The sequence below is a fragment of the Stylophora pistillata genome, chromosome 2 (assembly GCF_964205215.1).
Source record: "Stylophora pistillata chromosome 2, jaStyPist1.2, whole genome shotgun sequence".
NCBI lineage: Eukaryota > Metazoa > Cnidaria > Anthozoa > Scleractinia > Pocilloporidae > Stylophora > Stylophora pistillata.
The window spans coordinates 46622378-46643913 of NC_142520.1; the positions used below are offsets into that span (position 1 = coordinate 46622378).

The 21536-nt window shown below is 35.9% G+C and overlaps 3 protein-coding genes and 1 long non-coding RNA gene across 4 annotated transcripts in view; 1 reads left to right on the forward strand and 3 right to left on the reverse strand.

Annotated features, from left to right (window-relative positions):
- The window catches only part of LOC148739886 (uncharacterized), a 5616-nt gene extending 2738 nt beyond the window's left edge, over positions 1-2878 (reverse strand). The window contains exon 1 of the long non-coding RNA XR_015996884.1: positions 585-2878. This is a non-coding gene — a long non-coding RNA (uncharacterized LOC148739886). The remainder of the gene's footprint in view (positions 1-584) is intronic.
- Positions 2879-2881: 3 nt separating this feature from the next.
- Positions 2882-6902, reverse strand: LOC111344258 (uncharacterized). Its single transcript, XM_088749813.1, has 3 exons — positions 5426-6902; positions 3935-3968; positions 2882-3046 (listed from the first exon to the last, which is right to left on the reverse strand). The coding sequence occupies exons 1-3, from the start codon at positions 6854-6856 to the stop codon at positions 3009-3011; spliced, it is 1503 nt and encodes a 500-aa protein (XP_088605939.1). The 5' UTR covers positions 6857-6902; the 3' UTR covers positions 2882-3008.
- A 178-nt stretch (positions 6903-7080) lies between these two features.
- On the reverse strand, positions 7081-10301 carry LOC148739887 (protein zwilch homolog). Its single transcript, XM_088750815.1, has one exon. The coding sequence runs from the start codon at positions 10278-10280 to the stop codon at positions 8298-8300; it is 1983 nt and encodes a 660-aa protein (XP_088606941.1). The 5' UTR covers positions 10281-10301; the 3' UTR covers positions 7081-8297.
- Positions 10290-20611, forward strand: LOC148739888 (putative glutaminase 2). Its single transcript, XM_088749593.1, has 11 exons — positions 10290-10576; positions 11164-11239; positions 11476-11597; positions 12639-12768; positions 13426-13505; positions 14188-14284; positions 14979-15045; positions 15677-15882; positions 18080-18282; positions 19829-19895; positions 20579-20611. Exons 1-11 carry the CDS (start codon positions 10440-10442, stop codon positions 20609-20611), a joined length of 1218 nt encoding a protein of 405 aa, XP_088605719.1. The 5' UTR covers positions 10290-10439.
- The last annotated feature ends 925 nt before the right edge of the window (positions 20612-21536 follow it).

Here is a 21536-nt window from a genome sequence, read left to right on the forward strand (position 1 = left end):
GTTCATGTCTAATTTTCGTTTATTTGACTTTCAAATTTACGTGAAACGTACGAGAAATATGTTCCCATTTCGGTAAAATTCGCATTTCCATTGTAAAATACCATCGCAAAACACAGATTCTTGTCTATTAATAGTCCGATGACCTTATCATTATGTGTTTGCCCAAGAGTTTGGAACCTTTTCTATGTCGATCATTATCCTTAACTCTCACTACTTTTATTGCTGAAAATATACTGGTTTTGAATTTTGATTCTGAGAACTGATATGAAATGTGATGAAAGAAAATATTCATGTTTCAGTTATTCCGTACGTCACTGTTTCACAGAAAACGCGTGAAATGTATCATAGGAATAACATGAGCACCACAAACACTGAGAAAAAAATGCAAACCATACAAACATAACAAAAATAAATTTATCAAAAGGATCGACATCTGTACAACCAAAGAAGCTTATTTGTTATCAACCAAGAAAACTCCTACTGCTTTCAAATCTAACTTTTCTAACGTATAAGGAGCGGCAGGGATGAATTAAACTAATATAAAGGATAAGAACTGAAAGTAACGAAGCTCTTATGTTTAGTACCTGAATGTTGATTGTCCTTTTACTCTGTTAGAACCTGATCGCATTTATCCGCAACAGCAGAAAAGAATCAATTCACACAATGGTAAAGGTTTTTACAGCTGTTGTTACTTGTTTTAAATAAATGGACAGTTTTTTAAGACAAGAATTTCGGTCACGTATTTCTTTTAATTCATTCAAGCCACGCGTCCACCTTACAGAATAAATTAAATCGTTCTTTCGTTTTCTTAATTCCTTTTAGTTTCTTTTTTAAAAAGTCCTGATTACAAAATGGGACAATAACCGGAAGATTTATGTAATACTGCAGTAAACCGTAAACCTCGTTTTGATCCCACAGAGGGAACAGACTAAATTTTATCATTGATATGATCAGCAACCAACTTGTTTATCATTTTTATAGCAGTATTCTACTTTCAAGTCCAAATAATGTCACATTTTCTTTACCATAAATATTTTTTTACGTTTTCGCGATGCGATTTATGTTTTCTCAGATGCGATTTATAAATTAGATAGTCCACACTAAATGTACATCGCGACAAGATTTCCGAAGAACCAGCTTCATTATGCATACAGTTTTTTGACAATTTTAACACTGGCCAAAATAATAGATTGTTTTAGGCCTGGGGGTTTTATGGCAATCTAATCTTAATCTCTTTCGATCACAAATCGCAACGACACGCCTACCGCTGTGATTCCTCAACTTTCGTCTTAATTAGAACAGTATTTAGAAAAAAGCGCAACACTTGTTTTTAATTCATTGAGACTTGAAACAAAAATTAAGGTTGTTCAACACAAGAGAAGTTGTTTCCATGGTTACATGCTGATTAACTGCATTCCAAGAAATTGGCTGATCAAGTTTAACTTTGGCTCTTACAACCGCGATAGATATCCTTCCATTAAATATTCTCCCATTTAGCTTAATTATAGAAATTCCTTTCGAAATTGGTGGTGAGAATTTGAGGTCATATCCCAGTTAACAATTATTCCTCGAGCGCGCGTTGGAAATGAGATGATAGATATTAGATGATGGATATGAGATGATAGATATTAGATAAAATAATCTTACCAAATCTTAAATTTTTTAGCTCCCTTTTAATTTTAAGCTGACGTGTATGCTTACCATATTTGTAGATTATGGTATATTGGCTCATATACCATAATGGCTAAGCCAATAAAAAGTCTTGAATTGCATTATCCAATGATCCAGTTTTCAATAATAACTGGTTATACACTGGATCTGAGAGGTGTGTATATTCTTACCACCTGTTTACTAAAGAATGAATTGAAATTTTGGGGAGAAGATACCCCAAAAGGACACCTAAATAGCCCTTGGCTGTATGCGTCACTAGACTCAAGTGCAAACTATGTTAAATGCATTAGATGACAACCCCATGTACTGTAAATATATGTTTATATCAACTAATTGCGAATTGTAGCCAGCACTGTTAAAAAGGGCTCGATACAAATTTGTGTAGAGCGGTATACAACATTAAGTGACTAGAAGGAAACACACATGATTTGCTGCGACTCTGAGTTTCGTGCGTTAAGCACTCATCAGGCAGATTTAATTAGATTAGATCTGCCTGATGAGTGCTTGACGCACAAAACTCAGAGTTGCAGCGAATCTCGTGTGTTTCCTTCTAGTCACTCAATGTCACGTTTATATATACATCTTTGTTATCAGTTTGTACAAAATATCAATGTAGACCTAGACTGTATCATACTAAATTTAAAAAAAATATCAAATTAATGCTCAGGCTTACATTTGAAGAAAGACTTACATTAAAAACCGAGAAAATCAGGATCAAAGGCTCAAAATAACCTAATAATTGAAATGACAAAGACAAACATTGGTATCAGTTCAAAATAGAATGGATAGTTAAAAAAAAATTAAACTTGCCTCACTCAAACATTGTTTAGATCTTACAATGGACAATATATCATTTTGCATTGTTCAAGACTTTGAAATCTTATCAAATTATCTCAACCCAGTAGGCAACCTATGATTCCTGTGAAAAAATGTTTAATTCTAATAGAAAAAAAAACATTCTAAATTGCATTCCCTCCCATGTTGAACTTAAACAAGACTTGAGAAAACTCTGAAAATGGCACAGAACTAACTTCTGATCAATGTTAATCCCTAAACTTTCAACAGCATACTCCTGATCTTTCTTCAGGTGATGAATTCCACTTGTTATAAGCATAACATTTGTTGATTTACAATTGACGAGGGTCAGTTTCAACAGCATGGAAGGCAACCTCATTGCACTAGTACAGAAGCAGTTTTATAATACAAGCTGTATCATTTCTTCTGTTCATCCTCTTTAACAGGAATTTTCTTTCTTTGTCTTGAATGACTGTTAGGTTTCAATGCACTTTGTCTTTTTTCCCACAGATCTGGGCGGTATGTAGTAAATTTTTCTCTTGTCACTTTCTGCACCATAAATAAAGGAGCTTTTGAAGCACTGTTAAAGTGAGGAAATAATTTCATAGCAATTAGTCAGAATTCAGATCAGTATCAACTTTTTTTCCACCAAAAAAGCACTTGTAATGAACATTCTGTTGCACCCGATTTGTCGCACATCCCGCAACTGTTGAATATTTTAGGGAATATCCTATGTACAAGGCTAAAAGATTAGGAAAAAAAATTATTAAAATGTTTAAATCAAACGTTTTCGGCTGTTTTTTCCTATCTTTTTCCTAATTTTTCCCCAATCTTTTAGCCTTGTATATAGAATATCCTTTATTAAATGAACATTATGGACATTTTCAGGAATGTTTTCTTAGATGGAAAGACAGAACAATGTTGATTCTATTCCTCTAGTTGAGCTTAAAAGAATGAGATTTTAAAAACATTTTAGAGAAACAGTGACACCCACGCTCTATCGCAGCTTCAAACCGAAACTGATTCATGTCAACATTTCAGGTTGATGTAAAACATTGTTACTTTGCTTCAATAATGTTATTTAAATACTTTTGGAAAATATTAACAATAAAGCACTATGATTTCAGAATGTGCTTTAATTGTTGCATAATACTGATTTGATAATACCCATTCAGTTTCATATTTTGTTCATTAATATTCATATTTTTGATTATCTGGACTCTTGATTAGTTAGACCATCCAACCAGTCCCCACAAGTTCTGTGGATAATTGAGGGTGGACTGTAGCTGCTGGAATTGGATTGAAATATACATGTAATTCACTTAAAAGTATTAAGTTTCCCCATTTTTTTCTTTCTCTCATGTCTACACTGTTTTCATTACAGGCACACAGGATCACCAGCTGAGCTGAACAAAAGCAATGAACTGTTTGTAGCAGAGGACATTCATAAAAGAGAGCTAGAGCTTACCTTTCTTCACCACTTTCAAATTACTTTCATTAATCTGCAAATGAAAGTAACAAAATCAAAACAGTGCTCCTTGTTAACAATTTATTTATTAACTTGTATAGCCCAGTTATCAATTTTCATCTGCTCTTTCCCTGTGTTCTTTACCCTTATGTTAAACCCACTGTCATAGAGAGCAAACACTCAAGAAAACATTGAAATTCTGCTTAATTTATTTATTAACTTATATGGCCCAGATATCAATTGGGATATTTTTATATCCTCTTTCCCTATGTTTCTTGCTCTTATATTCAAATCAATAGTGGGCTGACACCCAGGAAAACATGGAAATTCTGCTCACTCTGTGAAAATTCAAACCTCAGTCATTTCTGATTTTGCAGTCAGGTGCTCCAAGACCCGGGCTACACAAGCTTCCCTTTAGGCTTTGTTCTTGAGAGACACACATCTTGTTTTAAGACAATTTCAACAAAGCCACATGTGCTATTGACCATGCCTGACTCCTGAATGACAGGATATTACATGTAGGTATAGCAATCTGTATTTTTTTTTCAACTATATTGTAAACTAAAAAAGGAAAAAAACAAGTTAAGCCAAAGGCCAAGTCAAGCCATCTTAAACTGAGAAGCTAAACACTTTAATTCCCATGAGAGACCAAGAAAAAATTTCTCCCCGCAATATCAATACATCGGCATAATTGCTTTGGTGACTTTAGGGATCCATATGCTCTGATTGGTCAGGAATTGCCTCATTACTTGCTATAATCACCTTCTGCAAAGCTATCTTAGCAAGGGCCCTTAAATTTTCAAAATACCTGCCTCACACTTCCTCAATGTTAGGTAGGAAGTGACAAACGCAATTGAACAAAATACAATTCCTGAGAACACAAAAGATGCTCGTACATTTGGCAAATCACATTTCAATAGAAAAAGAACAAAGTTTTTGCTGATGAATTAATAAACCTGTTAAAGTTCAGTGGAATCTGGTTGCTTATCTCCATTCGAGTAATGATAACAATTATTGTAAGAGAATCATATGTGTTGTGGTTCAATTTTATCCTTGGTTTAAATTTTATTTTCCATTGTTTCAACCCTATTATCATACATTAACATAACCAAAAACAATGGAAAATAAAATTTAAACCAAGGATAAAATTGAACCACAACATGTATACAGTAAAAAAAAAATTTACAACAGAATTCAAAAGCACCTTAGCAATTATACTTAATCACTCATTTGCCTCAGGCACAGTGAATAGTGGTGAATAATCCCTGAGGCTATCATTCAAAAATATTAATTTCACCCTCATGAATAGTTGTCAAATGTTTGAAAGCATTTTAAGTTGATCCAGTACCAAATTCTCCAAACAAACATCATAAGAATTGTATGGCAGACAGTAAGGAGAATTACTTACATGTGTAAGATATTAAGATTTGTAAAGGTTAAGCTAAAATATCTTACATGAAAAAGCTTCCGAAGCAACAAAAAGTGACTTACTTTAGCGGGTGCTTTCTCCCATATAACTTCCTCTTTGGAGGGTTCCTTAGCCGCAGCGACCAGTTGCAGGGGCTTCACTTGAAATTTGGTCTGCCGTAGTGCATGTGTAACATTGTTGGAAATCTTATCCAGAAATTCTTTCAGAGTTGACTCCAAGGGGGCTAATTCAATTTCTTTACAAGTATTTTCCTCCATTTGTTTGTTCAACTCCATGAGCAAGGTACAAATGTGCTTTCGTTGCGTTGACACTTTGACCTCCGCGTTACATTGTTGTTTTAATTCCTGGCTGTCGGCCGATTTTTCGCTTGAAGATGGTTGATGATCACGCTGTAAACATCCGTTTATTCCCTTGAATGGATTATCTTCAGCGTGTGACTTCTGCCGTTTTAATCTTTCCATTGTCTGCTCAAGTTTGGATCGATAACTTCCCTCTAATTCTTTCACCTTGTTTTCAAGTTGTTTGATTTTAGCTTCCAACTTCTCCTTTTCACTTTTCAACTCTTCATTTGTCCGGCTCGACATCTCAAGTTTTTCTTGCAGGTTGACAATTTGAATTTGCAGAGCATAAGAAGATTTCTGATCTTTTCTTTGCAAGCTGCGTGCTTTTATCTGAAAGTCCTCCAGAGATCTTCTTTCCTCGACAAGCTCGTTTACTCGATTCTCGCGACGCTGGAGTTCTTTGTTAGCGCTTCGCAGCTGATGCTCAAGTTTTATCAGCATGTCTTGATATTCCTTTCCTTGCCCCTCAAGTGTAGCTTTCTCGCCTTTTATCCTTTTTAAATCCGCTTCTAGGGCATGAATAGTGGCCGTACTAGCATCCAAGCGCGCTTTCAAAAGTGTAAATTCCCCCGGCTTTGTTGCGGGTAGCACTGCAGAGTTAACCTCAAGCCGTTGTTTTTCGTGTTCTAATTCTCTTATCTTCTTCTCACTGCTTTGTAGTTTTCCTTCAAGCTTTGAGATGTGGCTTCTAAGGATATCCATGCATTCTTTATCATTGCGTCGCAAATCCTCCTCTAATTCCAACTTCAACTGGAGGGTCTTTATTTCTTCCTCAAGCCTGGCTTTGTCTTTCTCAATGGCAGCTTCCTGTCGCCTCAAACGAAGAATTAATTCTTCTTGCCAAACGTCGCTTCCACTTAATGCATCACTAAGTTCAGTCAAACTAACATCAGAATTTTCTACGCCCTGTAATCTATCCCTAAATCTGTTTGAAACTGAGCAATCAAGCGCATGATTAGGTGATCTTATCGGCAATGGGCAGCCGACTTGTTTTCGAACAACTGGGCTCCATTCCATAAAATATGCCGAAGAGTCGGGTGAACTATCTACAACATTCAGTTCAACGATGTCATTGGGAAGAGCAAGCGAAAATCCATTGTAACTTGCCGATCTTTTGATGGGATTTCCTCGCAGTTTCATTTGATGCGTCATGATATGGCCGTCGGAAAAACCACTTGAAACGAAGCGAAGAGTAACGCTATTTAAAGCTCAAATGAAAACATAGTCAGAGGGGACGGGAGGGTGAGTATATTTTTTTTCACGTGGTCATTGTCATACAGCAGCGCCAGACTGGACTAAAAAAAGTAGGATAGTGGTGCATATTCCATGATTTTTTCAGGGAAAGGGAGAGAAAGGCAAGGAAAATCTTTCAGCTCTATAGAAAAATATTTCAATCCTTTTGTTTTTTTTCATTTTTAATAAAAATCTTGCATAGAGCAAAATTAATAGATGTTGAGTTCAAGTTTGATTACAAAAAATATTAACTGCTGATACATTTATTACCCAAGGCACAGGCCAAAAATTTTATTTCTCTCACTCCTTACTTTGGCTTTGAACGCTCACATGCCGACTACCTAATTAAAGTAATTCAAATTATTTTGTCTAGGTAGTGTGTTGTTGTTCATGTATTTGTTTAAGCAAGTTGATTAATTGGCAGCTGTAATAGCTGATGTGGACCTGCTGTCCTAACCCACCCATCCCACCCCAGGGGAGGACATCCATCACACAGTAATCTCGTGTGTGGGAAATTAACGTCTCCTGCCCCAACCCTGCAGGAGATGGGACCTCCATTTATTCATCCCTATCCGAGAAGACTAGAATATCTAACCATTTCTTGATGTTATAGAAAGGTAGCAAATTCTTCTCAATTATTTTAAGACCTTGAGTGTTGGTCCGGCCAGGGCTCAAACCCTCGACCTCCCGCACTACAGTCCAGTGCTCTATCCATTGAGCTAACCGGGAGGTGGTTAGCTCAATGGATAGCTCAATGGTTAGCTCAATGGTGTCATTATATAGTAACCCATAGTGCAAGAATACATAAAGGAAGGAAGTTTCCAACAAGCCTTTATCAAAAAGAACAATAATTGACAGTCTCAAATCCTTGACTACAAAAAGTGATTTTCTGTACCTTCTCTTTACAATGTCCTTTCCAATATTCAGTTTGAACAAAAATTTATTGAATGCAATTTTTGCCATAAAGATGGAGCAACAACAACTTTAACCTTCAAAAGTTATCGACCTCTAACTTTTCCATGTCATTTCAAAACAATATCTTCCAAATGGGTGATGAGAATATGTGACATTATCTGCTAGTCTGTTATGATCATAACACTAAACTTTCTTAATAGAACAATTTTACGAAGGAGACATATAGAAGTTTGAAGTAAATGTATGAACAGATCAAGGGAGTTGACAGGTAAAACAGGAAATTTGAATGCCCACATTTCTTTCAGCTACAGCAATTCCAATTATATAAATTCAGACTCTGTAACTAGTGGTGCATACCATAAACATTCTGACAAAATGTTCATCAATTTGTTTAACAACTTCTGAGAATGGACAATGTGTTCAGTTCTTTCCATTGGCAAGGTTGTTACACAACTGGCATTGTCACCTGTTTAGCACAGGTCAGAAAATACTGAAATTTCTCCTTGTCTGAATCAAAGTCTTCGTCATTCACTTCAGAGACATCATACACAGGGCTTACAGAAATTCCGCTGCCTGGGTGACTTGTGCTTAATTGCACCATTGTGGTGTGATTTCCAGTCTTTGTTTTTGACTTGAAGGAAACACACCAAACTGCTGGATTAGATGATGCGCAGATGCTCTTCACAGCTGCTCCTGAGGTAGATCCAAATGCAGGCAATGACAGTGAGAAAGTGGGATGCTGGGAATCAGAGTCTGTCCGTGTCTGATAATACATCAAAGCACTTTGGGTCAGGGATCTTCGATTTTCATGGCCAAGTCTGGTTACTGATTTGGCAGTGACAACCAGCTCTAGTATTTGATGAAGCTTTGTTATGTGAGAGACTCGGGTGCCCAGTGGGGCTTTGTTGTCTAGATAGTTGGCCAGTTGTCCCATAGTGGCAAGCTCTTGTTGGATAAAATATTGGGTATAGTCCCTTGCAAGTTTTTCGCAGCCAATTTCTACCAGGCATCGGACCGCAGAATCAGGAGATAAGAATTTCTTGGCCCTGGTTTGAAGTTTCTCTAACTGTTCTTTCGTTTCAAACTGCAGTAAATCCCTGATAAAAACTGCTAATGAAGTTGTGTTAGAACTGTGGACAACAGGTTGACATTTGCTGTTGAACAGAGCCACACAACACATTTGCAATGAACCAACAAGATCATCTTCATCAACACAATCCTTGAGCAAAAGCCAAAGTCTTTCAGTGAAATCCAAATCCTTTCTGGCAAATTCTTGAAACGTCAGGTGGGCCATTGATGCCTCAGCAAAAGTGCAATCATCTGCATCCTCCTTGCTCTCCTCTTCATCAACCACTGATGGAAATATGTTACTGGAATTAAGCTTGGCAAAGAATCCATCCATTTGTGAAACAACTGTTTTTTCACTGGTAACTGCAGGTTGTGGCCAAGAATATTCCTCTTCTCCTGATATCTTGAAGAAAGCTTCCACTCGCACCAATTCCAGATACAGAGAACGTGTTGCAAGATGAACGCTGCCAGGAATGTTCCTTATATGGAGAACACCATCGCAGGAATGAGGATGAGTCTGTAGAAGAGAACTGACACCACTCCATGTTAACTCAACTGTAATTCTACTGTTTTCCCTGTCTTGTGCACTGAAATTTGATACACCCATCACATCATATAGTGCATAGCCATGGGTCTCAACAAAGGTTGTTGACAAAGTGGATGACAGATGATGATGCAGGAAGGAGCTGAGCTCTGGAAGATCTTCTCTAGCTGTAATCGGCTCGTTCTTGCCGTTACAAATCACGTGTCTCACGGTTTTTCCACCGACAGTTTCATGTTCAGGGATCATACCGAGGTAAATTATGCCTTGTGGATTCTTTAATGTACCATCGACGCAGATCCACACTTCAGCAGGTCTCTGAGAACCTCTCAAAGCGTTTGCATAGACGGAAAGGAAATACCTGGCTGCTTCGAGTGCACACGGACGCACATTTTCCACTGACAATACCCATTCAGTTGTACAACCTTTCAAGTCGTGAATGTTGTATTTGCTCACGCCAGTATAAGACTGCAATGGCTCGCCGCCTGTGAGAAAAAATACTTCTTGGGGAAGTGGTTTTCCGACGGGAACTTTTTCGTTCTTGAATCTTACAACCTGAGGGGTTATTTCCCCAACAGATTCCGTAGTGTCCTTGCAATCAGCTCGTAAACTTTTGCCAACAATGAGGAAAGCGGTTGATACTTTACCGACAATTTGTCGCAGAGGATGACAAGTTTTAGATGGTATGAACCAAATCAGAAACTCGTGCTCCTTGTCACAAGTCACGAACTTCGTCTCTGTGACATTTTCAGGGTTACTATTATTGAAATTCGCGAAAACGTTCTCGAGAGAAGCGACGTCTGAATTAAATTTCTCCATTTTTAGAGCAACGAAACTAAAATCAGGCGGGAAACAGCTAGTTGGACCCAGGCCTTACAGTCCAAAATGTGATTTAAATTTTACGCCTGGAAGAATATATCATCATCGTTTACCACTACATCAATGGAAGTTATGAACCGAAACTGAAAGTAATATAAAATGACAATTTTTATGCGCGTGTATCAAAGATCTCTAACCATAGATGGCAGTCTAAATCTTCGGCGGGTATTTCGAAAGTGTATGTGTTTTTTTGGACCCTTGTCGCGGCATATAAACAGTATCAGTGGAACACACAGGTTTGTCGTACTGCTATAGTCACTAACCTTTCACAATTATTTATAAATATTCTGCCATGTTTTAATTTTTTGCTAGAGATTGTACACTAAGAACGTTTCTGTAAAGCTATACGTGTAGAGGAACCTCACCACGTCATAGAGCCACCCCGTTTTTAGCCCTTTAGTTTCCATGGTCTGAATAAGTACGTACAATATGAATTTCAATTAGAGCTCGTAGTATCCATACAATCAGTTAACCCCTTACATGCTAACATCAGAATGCATATTCTCCACACCCTTTTCTACACGTTTTCTGCATTATTATCCAGAAGAATTTGTGAAACAATCAAAGGCTTCCGTAGTAGGTGATCATTTCCTTTATTCTCATTAACTTTAGTTAATGTTTGATGCAGAGGTGATGCTGATGATAATGCAGGATGGGGAAGGGGGGGTAGGGACTACATACCCCCTCCTCCCTTGTCTATAAACAATATTACATAATCTATAATTAGAATTGAAAATACCAGACTAAAAGTGTGGATAAGACTGTGATAGTGAAATGGAGAGATGTAACATCTAAAATAGAAATGTTTTTTGTTCCTAATTAGTAGATCAGATGGAGATGTGATATACCAAACCTTCAAAAATGAAGATGGAAATGTACCTGTTGCAAAGTTTATAGCTGTAAGTTTTACTGAAAAGAATACAGTAGTGATAACTAAATGTACTTGTTGCAAAGTTTATAGCTGTAAGTTTTACTGAAGAGAACTACAGTAGTGATAACTAAATGTACCTGTTGCAAAGTTTATAGCTGTAAGTTTTACTGAAAAGAATACAGTAGTGATAACTGCAGGATTTGACTTGCAATATGTAACAGTTTTTAATTTAATTGTAATTTGTAATCAATTTTCTGTTTTTAGGCTCTGAAAGAAGCTGGCTTTAGAGTCAAAGATCCAAGGTTGCAAGAAACAATGGCAAACTTTGCACAGTATTTGCAACAAGAAAATTTTGAAGGATTTGTAGATGAGAAAACATTCAGAAGGTAGCAAATTAAAAAATTACTTTTCAATAATTTCTTTTTATCTTTTGATGAAGAGTGACTGTTTTAATGTAGCTGATAATTATAATTTTATTTACATGGTAGAATCTTGATCTCATGACCATTCAGCGAAAGTAAATTCAATAAAGGTTTTCATTTTGGGAATGTTAAAAATAAATTGAAATAAAATCAGTGAGTGCAGAAAAACCAGCTGAAGGATTTGAGAAATCAAGATTCTACACATGAAGTTTAATTTGAAAAAACAACAATCATCAAAGTCTACTCAGAAAAAAGTTTGGATCATGATAAGAATGAATCTAAAATTGTGACCCTTGAACAAATTAGTGGTTTGAGTCTCCCCCCCCCTCCCTCCCTGAGGGGATTTAAGCTCTTTTAAGTTGTTCAATCACCTTTAAGTTTACTTTGTATTGATCAGTATGCATGTTCTTAATACTGATCTCTCTACATTTTTATGGTATTGACAAGGAGAATTTGGTTATTAAAAGCAGTCAAGATCTTCTTTAGTTGGCAGTCCTTTTTTTTAATTTCATGATGTGATGTTAGGTTTACTGATGTCACCATGTTGTAACTAGTACATATGCTTCACGCAAGTGGGAGTAACAACTGATTTTTATTGCATATTTCACTGACTTTTAAACAATCATTCACAAGTGGCTCTGAAAGTTAACATACTTGGCATAGTATCACCTATACAATTTTGCAGCATTTCCTAAAGTGGTTTTGTACTATTAACGATAAGCCACGATTAACTGCGATAAACATTGTGATAAGCGTGCGGGTACATTGGTCATGATATTGGGGCACGTATTCTAACACTTTATATTTCTATTGTATTGATAAGGAGAACTTGGTTTTTAAAAGCAGTCAAGATCTTCTTTACTTGGCAATCCTTTCTTTTAATTTCATGATCTGATTTTTGTTTCAGCTATGATATATTCATAATACTCACTGTACATTTACTGACTTAGACGGTTGATTGATATTAAATTTAGTTACTGAGTTTAACATACTAATTTCCTTCAGATCTATCCAAAAGAATATTGTCCTGATAGAGAAGGCACTTTGTGGAGATTCTGTGATTCCAGAATTTAGTCAGTTTACTAAACATATTGAGGAAATATTTCAGAAATGTAAACCAAACAGTGGAGGAAAGGTAATATCATAAATGGCCTTTTTTAAACCTTTAGCTTGAACCTTATCAAACAATGTACTTCATCAAAACTCAAGGTGATGCAGAGGGATGTAGCTGAACCTTTGTAGTGATGGCCACACTGATGTCAATTAATATATTTTGGAGTGGGTATTTTCTGTGGTGGTTCAGTTTGATGTTCAACTTTGACTGGAGATAAACTGAAAATGCAAATGAAACTGAACTAGCTGAAGCTAAAGCTAAATTAAGGCAGGTTTGTCTAGTCTGGGTAACAGTATTGCACCATCAATATGATCTTCCACAAGTTGTCGTGCCCCTGTTACTTAGGATCGATTGTCTTCTTTCCATAGTCTGTTTGGATGGCCATAATTAGAACTCAGTCTGTCTTCTGTGGGGAGACTGCCAACCTTAAATCTGAGTACAGTAAGAAACTGATGGCTAGCAAACTTATTCTCTTTGTCAACTAGCATCTCCTTGAGTTATTAAAATCCCTTTCATGTGCAGTAAAAAGAAAAGTTGATAATCCAAGCCACCGGCCTCTCCATGGTTTGATTGTGTTACTTTTTTTCGTTTGGATCCAGTAATATTTAATGTATAATAATGTATTATTAATAAATAATTGATTCATGTATTAAGTGACTAATCAATTTCCTACCATAGGTAGCTGATTACATTCCACAGTTGGCAAAGTTTGATCCTAACCTCTGGGGCATGGCTGTTTGTTCGGTTGATGGGCAGAGGTAGTCACAGACATTTTGAATGGACAAAACTAATTAAGCTAATGGCTTAATATTAGTTTTGTCCATTCAAAATGTATACTTAACTTAAGTGAATTGTTTCTGTGGTTGTATATGTTGCTTGTTTTAAAATATTTCATGGGCAATTAAATTTTACAGTCAGTGTTCTCACCTTTTTTATAAGCATGGCTGGTTAGATACACTTTTCAAACCTGGAGAGCAATCCTTTTACTTCAATCTAGAGTTTTCAAGAATTCCAAGGGATTCTAGGTTTAACATAGTTAGAGATGCTACAAGCTGTAAATTTTACTAGTCACCACCCAAAAAGGAGAACACTAATTTTGTGGAAGTTGAGTGATGTAATACTGTACCAATTATTATATGATTTATTCAATGATTTACAATGTATATTTTTATAGGGAGTAACTATACTGAAGGTAGAATTAAGCAAGGGATACAAGAAGATAGGACTTGCAGAAAGAAAAAGTTTTACAATAATAATAATAATTATAATAATCTTTATTCTCTCAAGATAAAAGTACATATCTAAGGTACAATTTTGATATTAAAAAGGGTCACGCAAAAAATATGCAAAAGATAATATAACTAGACAAATGATAAATCTAAATAATATTGATAATGACCATTCATTTGATAATGGTTTTGATGTTGTTTCTTTCATCAGATTTTCAATTGGGGACGACAAAGTTCACTTTTGCCTTCAGTCAGTATCCAAATGTCTTCACTATCCAATAGTTTTGGAAGACTTAACAGCAGAAGTGGTGAGTAGAATAGCTAGAGCGATCTACACCAGTTCTCATTATTTTGATAAAAAATTCTCCAAAAAAGTGACCTCATTAATTGCCACTCAAAAAAAGGGATTCAAGAAATACAAATGTCAAATCATGATATTCATAACTACTGTTCAGTAACAGTATAGTCATGATTGTACTCGTTAGTAGTGGAGCATAAAATTACTTTCAATAAAAAAAACCAGTGTATTAAGTTACTATAATTATAATATCATAATTTTGAATATGTTTTTTTTTTATATTAAGTAATTTTTTATCACATAAGGTTTCTTCAGTTGGTGGATTTGTAGTTGTTCAGTAGTAAAGTGAGATCTACAGTTTGTTTGTTTTGACTTACGAGAGGTATATAGTGAGAGTAGTCCAAATGTAGAAGATACCTAAAGTGTGATATATAGAAGGTCAACTTTGCTGTGATGATCTCATTATGACAGGCTGGAGTGTTTCCACAACCAAATTCTGTAATGTGAAGTGAATGATTGTGGGAGTATGTCTATGACTTCTGAATGGGTTACTGATCCATCGAAAATTCCTCCCCCCCAATAGTGTGCCACTCAAAAGTTCTAATAATTGATGAATATTAATTAGAATTAATGAAAATTAATCTTCTTCATATTTTAATTAATCTTCTAGCTGTACATTTTGAAATAAATTTTATTTATACCAGGTACATAGATATGTAGGACGAGAACCCAGTGGTCAAACATTTAACTACTTGCACTTGAATAGCCAGGGTTAGTATTTGAACTGTTACAGGGTAACATTTTGTCTTTAAATAATTGAGTGGATCTCTTTATAGTAGAATGTTAGGCTGCTTCAATTCAGTATATTTCAAACTCATAAAGTTAGGGTGTGTCATATCGCAGGTTAAAGAACATCGACATTGATGCATTTAAATCGGACATCACCTCGTCTGTACTTTGCAGTGACACACACTGGAGCAACCTTGGCGATTTATCCAAGCAGTACTCCTCGACTTTAACAGAAATCCTGGATAAACATGCTCCCATAAAGACAAAAACTCTTGTTACTCGTGCAAAGATCCCTTGGTTTAACGCTGATGTTCTCCAGTTTAAACGTATTCGTCGCAAGGCTGAGCGGAAAGCTCTTAAAAGTGGTCTTTCTTCAGATTGGCTTGCTTATCGTAAAATCTGTAATAGATATTCTGCTCTTCTCAAGTCTACTCGAGCTTCTTATTACTCAGATTTAATTGGTCAATGCGCTGGTGACTCCGGGAAGTTGTTCAAATTGGTTTCATTCCTTTGTAAGGATCCTAATGTTAATGATCTACCACCTCATGATGACCCAGTTCTACTTGCGAATAAATTTGGGGAATTCTTTGTTAAAAAATTGAACTCATCAAAGATTCCATCAGTGATACTGAAGTTAATCCTCCTTATTCTGATACTGCTGCTCCAGCTGTAGAACTTGACAGTTTTTCGCCGTTATCAGTGGAATATGTTTGCAATATAATCAGTACATCGTCTAATGCCACATGCTCCCTGGATCCAATCCCTACATGGCTTGTGAAGTCTTGTCTTGACCTCCTTGCGCCCTCCATTACTCACATGGTAAATTTGTCTATTCGCCACGCCTATCTTCCCGATGATTGGAAAACTGCAATTGTGAAACTTCTATTAAAGAAACCCGGTCTAGAGTTAACTTATAAAAACTTCCGTCCGGTAAGCAATCTAACATTCATCTCCAAGATCGTCGAAAAGGCGGTTCTTTCTCAATTGTTTAAGCACTGTGAATACAATGCTCCTCTGCCGAAGTTACAATCAGGGTTTAGAAGATTTCACTCTACTGAAACTGCCTTGCTTAAGGTTCAAAGTGATATTCTTATGTCAATGGACCATCAGGAAATTACGCTTCTTGTGCTACTGGATCTAAGCGCTGCTTTTGATACAATCGATCATCAGATTCTCCTTAATGTTCTTGAAAGCGATTTTGGAATCATTGGCTCTGCCCATAAATGGTTTGCGTCGCATCTGTCTGGCCGAAAACAACGTGTTCTCATAAACGATCGATCATCAGATGATTTTCATTTGAACTGCGGTGTCCCCACAAGGCAGCTGTATGGGTCCTATTTTATTCATATTATACATATCTCGACTATATCACGTGATCGCTAACCATCTCCCCTCTGCTCACGGATATGCCGATGACACACAACTTTATCTGTCGTTTAGACCCAATGACATATCTTCGCAAGACCACGCCATAGCTGCTCTTGAAGCCTGCATTTCGGATGTCCGCTCATGGTTGATTTATAATCGCCTGTTAATTAACGATTCTAAAACCGAATTCTTAGTTGTTGGTTCCCGCCATCAATTATCAAAAATCGCAATTGATTCCATCACAGTCGGTAATTCTACCATTCAGCCTCTCAACAGTGTTCGAAACCTGGGTTCCTGGTTTGACTCCAATATGTCCATGTCCATTCACATTGGTAAGATCTGCAGCAAAGCTTTTCATGGATTGTATAAAATTCGCCAAATTAGGAAATTCCTCAGTCCTGAGTCCACGAAGACTCTTGTTCACGCATTTGTGACTTCGCATTTAGACTATTGCAACTCCCTTTTATTTGGCGTACCCAAGTACCAGACAGAGCGTCTTCAGAAGGTGCTCAACGCCGCTGCTCGACTAATTTTTAGGATTCCCAAGTTTCACCACATCTGGTCCGCCTTATATAATCTTCACTGGCTTCCTGTGGCTTATCGCGTCCATTTCAAGTTGTTACTTTTAATTTATAAAGCTTTAAATAACCAAGGCCCACTATACATAAAAGAATATCTGCAGCCACACAGTGTCAAGGGTCATCAGCTACGTTCCTGCGATCAGGGTCTCCTTAAGGTCCCAAGAACTAACTTTAAGACCTTTGGTGATCGTGCCTTTGCCCGTTGGTGATCGTGCCTTTGCCCGTTCTGGACCTTTTTTGTGGAACGAACTGCCGCTTGAAATTCGAAATAGTCCAAGTGTAACGATTTTTAAGTCAAAGCTTAAGACACATCTATTCAAGCTGGCCTACAGTTTGTTTTGATATTTTGTCGTTTATCATTTTAATATTTGTAGTTAATAATGTTGTAAAGCGCTTTAGAATATTTTATAATTTTAACGCTTTAGAAATGTAAATTATTATTATTATTAAAGGGTGAAGGAAGTAGTCAGAACTCTACATTAATTGTCATAGAATATGAAAAAAAAAAAAACTGTCGGGAAGATTGAACGAACTGTCTGGGAACCAGGGTCCAGGGTTCTTGCAATGGATTAGAATCCCCATTAAAAATACTTATTTTGTTGATGAGATATGTAATATGATACCCTTGGTCACCTTGCGCATATCACTACATAATAATAATAATATTAGTAATAATAGTTTAAACATATTTATACAGGATTGCTGCTTCAGTTTAGGAAAGAGAACTGCTATCAATGCTGGTCCTGGTAAAAAAACTAAATAGAAATCAATTTAGATTAAATTATAAAATAGTTACAATAAACGAAAGTAAATTCGGACAATAATAAATTTTACGAATTATTAAAAGTTATTTAAAATCTTTAAAGATTTTTGCACCTTTATAAAAAAAAGCATGCTTGGTGCATTCTAATTTAACTTTTTCTAAAATAAGACCATCATTATTTTTAGTATTGTAGCGGTGAATGTCGTGAATTCTTACATTAAAATAATTAAAAGGATATCTGGGAACGCTATTTGCAAGGCACTCATTAACAAATCTAAAAATATGTGTTCGTCTTCTATAATAGAAGGGTTCCCAGCCCAGTTTAGTCATAGCTTCATCAGTTGTTATTTTTGAGGCATCTTTGGAGTTAAGACGATCCTTACTGCTCGTCGCTGTAGTTGTTCAATCTTGTCACTGTTTCCTTGCCCACATTCATTCCACACAGTATCATAATAATCTAGAACCGGGAGGACCATGGCTTTATAAAGTCTATTTGCAGCTTCTAGCGTTAGTGAAGGTCTTATTCGAGAGAACATACCGAATATCTTAGATACCTTGATCCTCACATGATCCACTACATAAAGTGGATTAACTTTTTACACCCTAGCATCAGTATGCATATTCTCCATACTGTTCTCCGTACATTTTCTAAGGTGCTGACAAGGAGAATTTGTTTAACAATCAAGAGCTTTTTCAATCGATGACTATTTCCTTTATTCTTGAGACCTTAATGTACGATTTAGGAGTGATATTTAAAGCAGAGATTACGCTAGTCACTCTTGGAGTGAAAGGGTTGAACTCTAGCTCAAATATCGACTGATGTTGGCTATTTAACAATTATTCCACGAGCGTGCATTGGCTATAATCATCTCATATCCAAGAAGCATGAGTGGAATAATTGTTTTATTAATAATGCCCCCTAAGATATTAGGCAAATCTTTATATTAGACAAATTTTTTAGCTCCCTTTTAATTTTAAGCTGACGTGAAGGCTTACTATATTTGTAGATTATGGTATATTGGCTCATATACCATAATAGCTAAGCCAATAAGAAGTCTTGAATTGCATAATCCAATGATCCAGTTTTTAATACTTGGTTTTATTAAAAACTGGATCATTGGATAAGGCAATTCAAACTTTTTATTGGCTTAGCCATTATGGTATATGAGCCAATATACCATAATCTAATATCTGTGCATTGTAAAATCTGGTTTCTTCTTACAAAACAAAGTCGAGAGGATTAATTGTCTAATATCTTAGGGGCGTGTTTTTTTAATAAAACAATTATTCCACTTGGGCTTATTGGAATTATGAGACGATTATAGCCAACTCGGCGGTATGTGCCTCTTTGGCTATCTATCATCTCATATCCAACGCGCGCTTGTAGAATAATTGTCAAATAAATACTCAGGTCTTTCTCTACATGTCTTCTAAATTATTTCAGTGTAATGTAATAAGTAAGCTAAGGACCAGCCATGATTTTGTCATAATGTTGTTTCCAATTAATACAGGTTCAAGATAAATTTAAACATATTGCTGGCTACGTAAGTTGCATTTCTTGATTCAGTCACAATAAAATTGTTATGGTTTATTGTAATTAATAATTCTGGTTACTCATTATTGAGTATTCTATAATTAGATGAGAATTGCAATTAGCACGGAATTTCCCAGCTCAGTTTACAAAATTTTTGAAATGGGAATTCAAAACTATGAAAATTATAGTGAAAAGAGAGACAAATTCATACTCTAAGTGATAAAATTCTATCAAAACTGAGGTCTGAGTTATAATTTATGTGGAAGCCAAAGGCTGAGACAATATAACACTGACATAAGGTTATTATAATAATTATTATCGATTTACTGTAAGTTACAATTATTATTACTATTAATAATTGTTATTATCACTACTACAACTATAAAGTTATTGTGACATAATTTAGGGACTTATTACACACCCCACTAATATCAATGCATTACATGACTGTTTAAAGTTGCTTGAACCTGTTCATTTAATTTGTTAATTATTAATTAATTGAAAAATTGATTTTTTTAGCTTTTTATCTGAGCGTGAAACTGCTGACAAAAACTATGCATTGGGATACTACATGAATGCTCACAAGGTTGGTGAAACATGTCTCATGCATGTGAACAAACAGAAAACTGAGTGAGAATGAAAACTCACAGAAATCCTCTCTAGAGCAAAAGGCAGGAAGAAATTGAGTGTATGAGACCTTAAACAAATTGAACCTTGTCTGATTTAACTAAACTGAACTTTATCACTGACAACACTGAACAGAAACCAAATTTGTTAAAACAAATTGTAATTATTGTTCATTACTAATTGGCTAATTGTAATCAGTTATGATTTATATATTACAACTGCAATTTATTAAAATTGAATATTATGGATTGTGCAAGCTGGTGTCAGCCAGGTTAGGTCAAGCCAGGCTCTACTCTCTACTAAATGAAACTGGAACACCTCTTGTATTGCATTGCATTATGTGTAACAAGCTGCAAGATTACAAACAACAAGACACAAGAGGCTTAACTCAGAACTCAATACATATATATTCAGAGCTTGTGTTCTCCCAACATCGCTCGGCAGTTGCACACACGTGACCTTTGCGGTAAGGTCACCTGATGTAAAACAATCTCTACTTTAATCCTATTGTTACATTATGAATTATATAAGCATGAGCACAATCAGAATTATTCAGTTTGAGATAGATTCTGATTTTGATGCAAACTAAGGAGCAAGGTGACTTCCACTTTTTGTGAAATATTTTTGTCATCTCCTTGACAGGTCACAACATACAGTGGACATATTTTCACTTAAAATTTATTTCCTGTACCGTATTTCCTGTACCGTATTTCCTGTACCGTATTTCCTGTACCGTATTTTCTTGACAATTAAGTCACAACAGACAGTGAACATATTTTCACTTAAAATTTATTTCCTGTCCTGTATTTCATATTGTACATGTTTGTTTGACATGGAGCTCTATCTAGGACCACCAACACCATGAATAAATACTAGATGATAATTTAAATTCCAAAACCTTTAAAGATATAGAGAAGCATCATCAGATGTTAACTGTGCCAAATGCAGTGAAATTATCGAAATGAAATAGAATAAATTTCAACCACATGTATCGTCCCCGAGATCGCACCACTCCAGTTCCGTATTCTTCTCCACAGAATTTACCAAGAAGATTGGCTGATTGATTACTGCCATCACGGATCTCAAGATATCTACCAAATAGACATCGTCGTTGATACTGACTGCGCATGGTAAATTTAAGTTCCACATAATTTCCTTGTGGAACTGAAAGAACTCGTTCTTTATCAAACTCTTCGACTTGTTTCCACTCTTGTGCTTGCTTAGCATTCTCCAACAGACCTGCAATAACTGCATCAAGCCAATTAGTTGATTACAACAGAAACAATTGATGGTTATTATTGAGAAATTCTAAATGGTATATTAAGACCAAGAAAAAAAAGTGTCCCTCCTCCTCCCCCTGATCCGCCCACTTTCTCTTGTTGTATATTTAGTGTTGGTGCGTTTTTCTTCGCCCGTACCTTTACTGGGCAAACACCTTAACGGAATTCATTCTTGTTCTGTTTGTTTCAACAAAAGCGGCAATGGACCTATTGTCCATAGCCGTATTGCTCCAACTTAAGTTTGTTATTTTTTGCTGCCCAGTAAACAGTGCTCAGGCAAGAGCAGCATTTGTAGATTTGTTTTGGACAGAGAGAGAAAG